This window comes from Oryzias melastigma, linkage group LG16 (genome assembly GCF_002922805.2).
Source record: "Oryzias melastigma strain HK-1 linkage group LG16, ASM292280v2, whole genome shotgun sequence".
Classification (NCBI taxonomy): Eukaryota; Metazoa; Chordata; class Actinopteri; order Beloniformes; family Adrianichthyidae; genus Oryzias; species Oryzias melastigma.
The window spans coordinates 26,073,947-26,082,719 of NC_050527.1; the positions used below are offsets into that span (position 1 = coordinate 26,073,947).

At 40.5% G+C, this 8,773-nt stretch overlaps 1 protein-coding gene across 8 annotated transcripts in view; it reads right to left on the reverse strand.

Annotated features, from left to right (window-relative positions):
* Positions 1–2,322: 2,322 nt before the first annotated feature.
* The window catches only part of sept7b (septin 7b), a 19,173-nt gene continuing 12,722 nt past the window's right edge, over positions 2,323–8,773 (reverse strand). For 4 of the 8 annotated variants that reach the window (XM_024258214.2, XM_024258213.1, XM_024258216.2 and 1 more), the window contains 7 exons: positions 8,244–8,340; positions 8,119–8,170; positions 7,917–8,045; positions 7,589–7,609; positions 6,529–6,664; positions 4,708–4,850; positions 2,323–3,301 (listed from right to left, as the gene is read on the reverse strand). In XM_024258214.2, coding sequence (XP_024113982.1) covers positions 3,262–3,301; positions 4,708–4,850; positions 6,529–6,664; positions 7,589–7,609; positions 7,917–8,045; positions 8,119–8,170; positions 8,244–8,340 — 618 coding nt within the window. In that variant the 3' untranslated portion in view covers positions 2,323–3,261. Of the gene's footprint in view, positions 3,302–4,707; positions 4,851–6,528; positions 6,665–6,789; positions 6,899–7,588; positions 7,610–7,916; positions 8,046–8,118; positions 8,171–8,243; positions 8,341–8,773 lie in introns of those variants that run through there. The other 4 variants (XM_024258215.2, XM_024258212.2, XM_024258218.2 and 1 more) reach the window with 4 other exon arrangements.

Consider the following 8,773-nt stretch of genomic DNA (forward strand, 5'->3'; position numbering starts at 1 on the left):
AGTTCAAATAAAACAAGTGAACAGCTTGATCTTTTATATTTGAGAACACAACAACAGTTATAGCTAAAATTGATAATAGTACAATTAAATAATAATAATAATTTGTCTGTAATTAACATAATAATAATTAAAACGCACAGTCTATCTGTAGACGTGAAAGTCTCACAACCCCTCGTGCGCATAACTGCTCCGTGTTTAAATGTGGTTTTATGTGTAGCTAGAGAGCTTCAATATGAATAAAAAAATGTTATTATTTTTATTACAATTGTAATTATACACATACGTACTAAACATATTGAATGAATTACAAATCAAGTATTACACATAAATCCAGTGAGTCTATTCTCTCTCCATAAAAACCAACATGTTCAGGTTTATGACAGAGAAAACATAGTTTGAAAGATGAATGAGAGAAACAATCTGTCTACAGAGAAGGTGGGGGGGGGGCAGGGGGGGGTCCTCAGACTCAAAACCGCAGTGGCCTGACCTGCCATTATAGTCCCAGAGAAGACTCCAGAATCTTCACCTCACCTCATCACCTGGATGACAAGATCTTCATCTCGAACTATTGACATTTATTTTACTTTTAAAAAATAATTTATGTTAAGTGGTAAATAAAACAACTGCTTCCTAAAATACGCAATAGATAACCTAAATAAACTTCTGGTTTAGATTTTATGTCGAGTCTTTTTTTTCATCTTTGGTTAAAAAATAAAAATAAAAAATTACAAATAATATAAACTGTGATAAATCCCTCAGCCAAGCATTCATGTGGATGGAACAGAAAGTGACAAATTATCTCCAAATTGATCAATTACTCACCAACTTGAACTCAGAATTGCGGCCGCATGAGAATATCAGCCCACACTGGCTGTGCGTAAAAGCGCGCAGACGGTGCGTAATTGGACCCCGGAGCGCACGGTTTTCCCTCAAACAGCAACGAGACGAAAACCTGCTCCGTGTCCGTCATCTTCTGGAGTTTGAGCAGAAACGACAAGAGTTGTGTTTGGTTAGAAACCCGCGCGATGGAGGCTGTCAAACTGGGTCTGCTGCTGCTGCTCCTGACAGAGGTTTGCAGCCAAGAAACGGAGCCGGAGGGGGTGAGATATTTTTTATAACAATAAATTAAATTTAAGTCCACTACTAATTTATATAAATAAAAATATCAATATGATGCTGATCAAAACAGCACTAACAGAATTATTTTGAACTCCATGAAGAAGAAATGGCCAAACTCGGAGGATCTTCAGCGGGTTTTAGTGAGAATGGCCAGAAAACCCAAACCGTGCCGGTGTGTCACCGGACAAACCGGGAGGAAACCAACCAGTAAGACTTCATAGAAACTAACAGCTTAAATTTGTAATATATAAATTCATTAGTTTGCTTCTTCCTAAACAGGCAAAACAGCTGGAAAACGAATCGGTAATATTTCTAGTTAAAAATCCTAGAATATGTTTAAAATAAATTTAAAATATATGCCTCTTTATACATTTTTTTTTTCAGGGCACAGATTTCAAACTTTTGTGGGTTTGATGGGCAAAAGGAACTCTATTGACTAAGGTATAACAATGTCTTTTTTTTTAAATTGTGCTTAAATCTACCTGGTAACTGATGATGTCATCCCTGCAGGAGCCTCGAGGATGCTCTGAAGATCACAGCCATGGAATCATGTTTGGAGACTGCATCAAAAATGAATCAATAAGGAAAGATTCTATACAAACATAGAATCTATCACACAAATCAGTACTATATGTTAAGATATAATGATACAATTGATCCCAATTGTAAAAAACACCCAGAAACAATTAGTCGCCTAATTTAGAACTGTAATGTTACATAACATTTTTAGAAAGATTGTAATAAATTGCAATTATTGAATCTAAATTTGTTAAAATTGAGGACTACAAAATACAAAAATCTAAATTGGCAATTGATATATTATATTTTTTAAACTTTATTACAACAAATCTGAATTTTCTTCATCACAACTGTAACAATTAAATAATTAGAATCTTTTTTTACTTAACGCCTCTAATAGTGTAAACAAAAAAAATCCATATTTATGTATGAAAGTTGTCTGTTTTGAACATTTTTAATTTATTGTAATGTGTATTTAATGGTATTCTCATTGTTTTAGTTTTCCTGCATACTTGTTCTATATGTTTTGGACAATAAAGTACAAAAAAGAGGGGAAAAAAGTCAGTTAAAATCCCTAAAATGGTTTTGTGTGAAGCTCCGCCCCCTTCTGAAGAGTTGGTGGTGAACACTGACACTTAGTGGTGAAAACAGGAATCGAGCAGATGGATTTCAGACCACCTTCACTCCAGAATGCCATCACAGGTTTATTAAGTGACTTTGTACATTACAAATGAAAAATAAAATTAAAAATACAGAGATGGAGTAACACAGCCAAAGCAAAAATGTCTTGGTGACTCTTCTTTTCCACTGTTTTCCAAACACTTTCAGAAACGATTTGACCATTTTTTTTTCTAAACATGAAGATGCTGCCGAGTCTCTGAGGGGTTTCCAAACATACAAAAGAAGTCAGAACTTCAGCCGGTTTGGTAAATATAGTTTTATATATATATATAAAAATAAACTAAAGTGAAGTATAACACTTATTATAAATGGTGGTCCGATGCTAGTGGAGAGAGCTAAAAAAACAGGAAAGTTTCAGAAGAGAAGAGTCTATAAAAGGGGCGGGGAGGTTTCAGGACTCGTCTTTAGTGGGCGAGCAGGAAAACTGAAGGCCTTCTCGACGACACGCCAAACGCTCACGCTTCCGTTTGCCTGTAAACATTTCAATTGCACCAAAAACTGATTGTACAATAGTTTTGTTGTTTGTCGAATCTTCACACACCAGTCAAACCTTAGGGGAGGGGGGCAGCAGCAGTAGCTGGAGGGGTGAGGACAGTATTCAGTTATGACAAGAACAACAACAATAATAATAATAATAACATCAATAATAATTAAAATATAAGTTTGGCTTTTCTAAAAGTGGGTTACTTTTCCTTTCGTTAGGGTAAACACATTCGTTGATGATGAGTCCTGCTGGATTCAGGCTGTACAAACGGCCCCCCCACAGCTGTCCACAGAGCTCCCTCTGCTGGTACGGGGCGGTAGGAGCACGGAGGAAGAGGGGGGAAAGAAGGAAAACGAGGAGGAGGAGGAGATGGGTGCAGTGTTGGCGCTGTGCGCTCGTCTCCTGACAACGTTGGCAAAGCGACAGAACCCGAGCTGAGCCGGTTCTGCCGGCTGTGCTTAGAAGATCTTGCCTTTCTTCTTGTTTTTGTCCAGAGTCCTGAAATGAAGCGACAGACACTTCAGAGGCAAGATTTAGCACAAACGCTGAGCAGATACAAGAGGAGGAAGAGCTGTTAAATCGACTAACATAACCGGCTCAGATAATTTACAGCTTTTGCTGAGCTGTAAAGGATCAAATCTCTATGGCAACCAGAGAGGAACAATTACAAAAGAGGAAGAGAATAAACTCAAAACATTTACTAAAGTTTCAGCTGTTGTGAACAGTGTGGCAGAGATTTTGTTTCTGGACTGAGACCTGACTAAATCCAAAACACCTTAGGCAGCGGGCCGAACGGGTTAAATATTATTGAACACTATTATTAATATTATTCCAGAATAAATCAAGTTAAACCTTAAATAACTTTTAATATTTTATTCTCCATAAAAATATATTTTGTCAAAATTATCCAAGTTAGAAATGAGCTCAAGATAACATCGGGTCATTAATAACAATAAAATAAAATGATCTGGAGGGCCGAATCCGGCCCCCGGGCCTCGACTTAGACATGTTCTTCAAGTTTTTGAGATCCCGCAGGAATCCAGATTCTGACTGAGAATTTATACGTGAGTGGAAAAAAAGTAAATTAATGACAGTGAAGTACTTTTTAAATTGGGTAATGAGTACAGTCTCATCCAGTAACTAAAGTAATCAATTACTCTTTAAAAGTAATTTACCCACACTGCCCGTGGTGCCAGGAGAAAACCCTCACATGAACGGGGAAACATGCAAACTCCACACAGAAAGGTCCAGTTGGGATTCGAACCAAAGCGCTGACCACTGCACCACCATGTCGCCCCAGAATCTGACCAACAGAACGACTGAGTAACAGCTGTTTATCTATAGAGGTCTGTAGGATTTTAGACTATTGGAGCCACTTCCTGTTTGTAACATGAGGGGGAGGAGTCACTCAGTCCAGTTCTCTTATACAGTCAATGACTTTAACCCACATTTCTCCTGAATTATGTTGCACCAAATCAGTCCAACATGAAAAGAAACCTGTCGTTATTTCACAAACATTCTGTCAACTTTGTGTTTTTAACTCTGATCCTTTAGGATCCACCACGGCAGTTCTACGGATCTGTTGCCGACTCAGGTGATCATGAAGGATCCACCCATCAGCAGAAAACGAGTTTTAGTCCAGAGAGACCAAACGAACATCTTCAGAGGGTTATTTCATCCTCTCGGGATTAAGTGTCATCACTTAAAACCGTATTTTTTTGCTTTAAGCAGAAATAATAAAGTTCATTTAAATGTCAAAGACGATCCTCGCTGGGACACATTCAAGATTAAAGCTGTTTAGTCTCAGTCTAGTGACCGTAAACTCCTCGTCTTGGTTTAGCATCAACCTCAGAGCCTGAAAGTCAAGCCCCGCCCCGTGAGTGAGTGGTGAGAGCTGCTCGTACTTGGAGGCCTCCTGCTTCAGCTGCTCCTGGCGCTGCAGAGCCTCCCAGTTGGCTCTCTCCTCCTCAAAGACGCGTCTCTTCTCCTCCAGCTCTTTGTGCTGAGCCTCCAGGTTCTTCTTCATCTGTTCGTGGCGCCGCTGAAGCTGCAGAGAAGACACGAGAAGGTTTCACCAACCAGAGTCGGAACTGAACTGTTTTCACATCAAACCCTCCTGGTTCTGCCGTTCTAATAACTGGTTCTCTTTAAAAAGAGAAATATTACAAAGAAAATAATATTAAATATTATAATAATATAATATTAAAATAAAAAATATTCATGTCTGTCTGAGAAATGTGTGTAGTGAGGAGTTTTACGGCCTAAAACATTTAATTATTGCAAAATAAATTAATAAAGATGATTCCTTTGTGGATTTCACAGATGATTTTTATAATGTAGCTCCCTGCTGTAAATGAGGGAACTCTGGATTCATGTTTAGAAGCTGTTTGATTAGACCAGGATCCAGACGGTGTGATCCCTACGCTCTCCTCACTGGCTGCCTCTTTAGTCTTTTAAAATTATTTTTAAGATTTTACTTCTGGTGTCAAATGTTTTTATGGTCTGGCACCTCTTTATCTCTCTGAACTCCTGCATGTTCATGGTCCTCATGAGTCCTGAAGATCAGGACACCGGCCCCCAGCCCCTCCAGGGCCGGTGTCCTATATGTTTACCTACTAACCAGCCATTGTAGCTTCTCATTGGGTTTCTTAGACACCTGGAGGCCTGGTCTCCTCTGCTCTTTGAGGGTCCCAGATCTCAGTTTTTGGCTGCAGCTCCTAAACTTTGGAATGGTGTCTGTGAGGTCTGTCTCTGTGATTTTAGACCGTTTTTAAAACCTTTACTCAGGCTTTAACACCAGCCAGTTCAGTAATTCTATTTTTAAGGTCATATTTTACTTAATTATCCTGCACTTTGTTTGCTTTGGATTTTATAAGCTTTATAAATAAAGCTGAATGATTTATTGCTTCACAAAAGCTTCTAGTTTCACTTTTATTTGTTATTGTTTCTGAATCTGAGTTGAGAATTAAAAAGTTGGAAACACATTAAAGTCGTCTGAACCGCTAAATAACAGATTTTTTCTGATTAGTCGACTTATCGGGTCATGAGCAGAGTGGATGTAAACACACATCTTAACCATCATTAGCTTTAAAGTAAAAATAAAGTCAATGAAGATGATAGTTTATTAAACTTTGAATGAATCGTGCAGCCTCTGTCCTTCATTAGTTTCTGAGATCAAAACAAGATTAAATCCAACGATGTCTGCATTTGAAACAGAACTATTTTTCACACTAGATCAAGTTTTGGTCTCACTGACTCAAATATAAAAAAGTGAATTTTTTGGTGCTGAACGCTCACATCTTTTTTTAACTTTACTACACTATGACTCCATATAATATAAAGTCGACTAAACGACTAATCGACTTTAAAATTAGTTGGCGTCTATTTTAATAGACGATTAGTCGACTAATCACGGCAGCCCTAAAGAACATCAGCGTGCAGCTGAATCAACGAGCTAAAATGTTCCTCAAAACGCTTGAGGGCATCTTTAAAGATCACAAATACAAGTAAATGTTTGTTTCCAGGTTTTCACGGGTCATTTGGGGTCAGATGAACATTCTCTTGTGAAGCTAAATGAAGAACACCGACGTCATTCAGAGCTCAGAGAAACAACAGAAGCAGGAACCAAAAACAAACTCGTGTCATCCAACCGGTGCTTTCACCCAGACATGCATCAGTACAGGAGGAAGTTCTTCATCTCTGCAGTGTGTGTGTGTGTGTGTTACCTCTGCTTCAGAGTCTTTCAGCTTCTGCACTTTCTCCTTGACTTTCATCTCAAACACCTGCTCCATCTCCATCTCCATCTTCTTCATCTTAGCCACGTGCTCTCGCCGCTCCTCCTCCATCTGGGCCAGGGGGCTCCTGCAGGAGGAGCACGCGCCGAAACCGGAGCAAACCACACGCTTAGAACACAGACGCACGACTTCTGCTGACGGCACAGACTCCCTCAGAACGCTACTAAAGCGTCTCCTGCTCTGAAACTTCACCTGGCCATCTACAGCTATAGTCAGATCTGCTGCTGTGTCTTCCTGTTTCTATGGAGCTGTGTTCCTGCCTGATGCTGCCTTCATCCTCCTCATCCTCACAGCTGCAGCACTATGGAAGAGCATCTTTAATCTCAATGAAATCAGATGAATAAGCTGCTCTTCATGACTGCTTCTCTGCTCTTCTAAAACCAAGACATTTCATTGGACGACAGAACAGAAGCCTTCACAAACAGCAGAAGGTCAGAGCGGGACACCGACAGGAAAAGATGGATGTTAGCAGGATGGGGGGTTAAATATTAATGTCGAGAGCAGACACCATCATGAAGTGTGAGGAGTAAAGTCATGAAACACTGACAGAAACGTGACACTAAAGTAAAACTTTTGCTCCTCAACGAGTGAAGCTGGAAGTTCAATCAGGAATTTGAAAACAGAAAGTTTGTGGCTTCATTTTCCTGAGCTCAAACAGAACTGGAACAATCTTCCGTCATGTTCTTCCTAATATCATCTGCTAAAAATATTACTTTCCAGCAGAAATTCTGCCTCTCAGTTTGTTTTTCCAGCATCTGTGGTCTATGTTTGCGTTGCCGTGGCGACCGCTCCAAACAGCTCATGCTCAGGTCTCTGCTCAGGTGGAGTCGGCGTTACGAGCGGAAAGGATTGGTAAATCTGTGGGGCTGGAAGCAAACCAGAGTTTTCCTCCCAAAGACGTGAAAACCGCATTCACCCGAAAGGAGGGGAAGGCCCGGAGGAGGAGAGGAGCGAGTGTGGAAAAAATACAAATAAATAAATGATCACTTACTTTCCTTCAACTGTGTCAAGTCTAAAAGACAGACGAGCGACACACAAACACAGACAGACACACAGCATGCGATGGTGAGCTCATGCACTCAAATACAACCATGTGACACGTTTAGATGAACATTGGTGAGGCTGGAAGCGGATGACTCTGTTAGCTTAGTGAGTTAACCTCCTGTTTGTGTTAAACTGCTTTGATTCAAATGATTAAAGTCAGACAGAAACGGCGTTCGCCAACACGCCGACTGCAGTCGATCATCGTAATGGTGAATCAATCAACGACCTGATTTCATGTCGACTCTAGTGGAGACAGAGCAGCCGGCGGGACTCACTTGGTGGAGAGCTGTCCTTTGGCCTTGTTGTTGTCCAGGCCGTTGTAGGTGACGGCGGCCAGCTTCCTGCTGCGGTAGTTCTCGTAGTGGACGTTATTGGTCACGTCCTTTAGGTCCTGCATGTGAGTTCTGTGGGAAGACGAGCATCGTTCAGGTGAAAGTGTGACTCTGAAAACAGACACGAGGAGGAGGAGGGGGGTACCTGATGAGCATGTCTCTGAGGATGGTGAAGTCACAATGGTCACTGTTCTCCACTGCGAGACGGAACAAGGCGTCAGTTAGTCCAAACCAACCTCACAAAGAGGACCGCCTGGGATCAAACTGTACCTTCTGCGACCCCCCAGGGGTATTGTCTTCCTCTGACTCTCTTGCCGTTCACTTCAATGATGGTGTTACTTCCAACAACAGCCAGCGGCAGCTTATCCTGCAGAAACACCATCAGGGTTTTATGTGAAACCCTAATAAACACGCCTACGTTCAGGGAAAAGAAGGGCGTGTCTGAATTCCCCCCAACCACAATATAGACCGTTCGCCATTTTCTAGTGCTGTCTGAATCTACTAATTCCAAAATCAAGTGCACTAGAAATTTCCCAGAAGTCTTTGCAAACATCTAGCGTGCATCAATGGTCGATAGTTTAGAGAATATGGACCACAATGCATTGCGGTTGAACAATTTTGAACAAAAAATGTGTTTGAATGTAATATTTAAATAAACCAACCACATTTTCACCATCAGAACACAATGGAGTCATAAATAAACATCATGAAATGTTCGTATTTATTCGATTTTCACTTCGTGAAATCAGTGATGTCATCTCTGGTGTTCAGAAAAATGAAAGAAAAGTAGGGAGCATCGT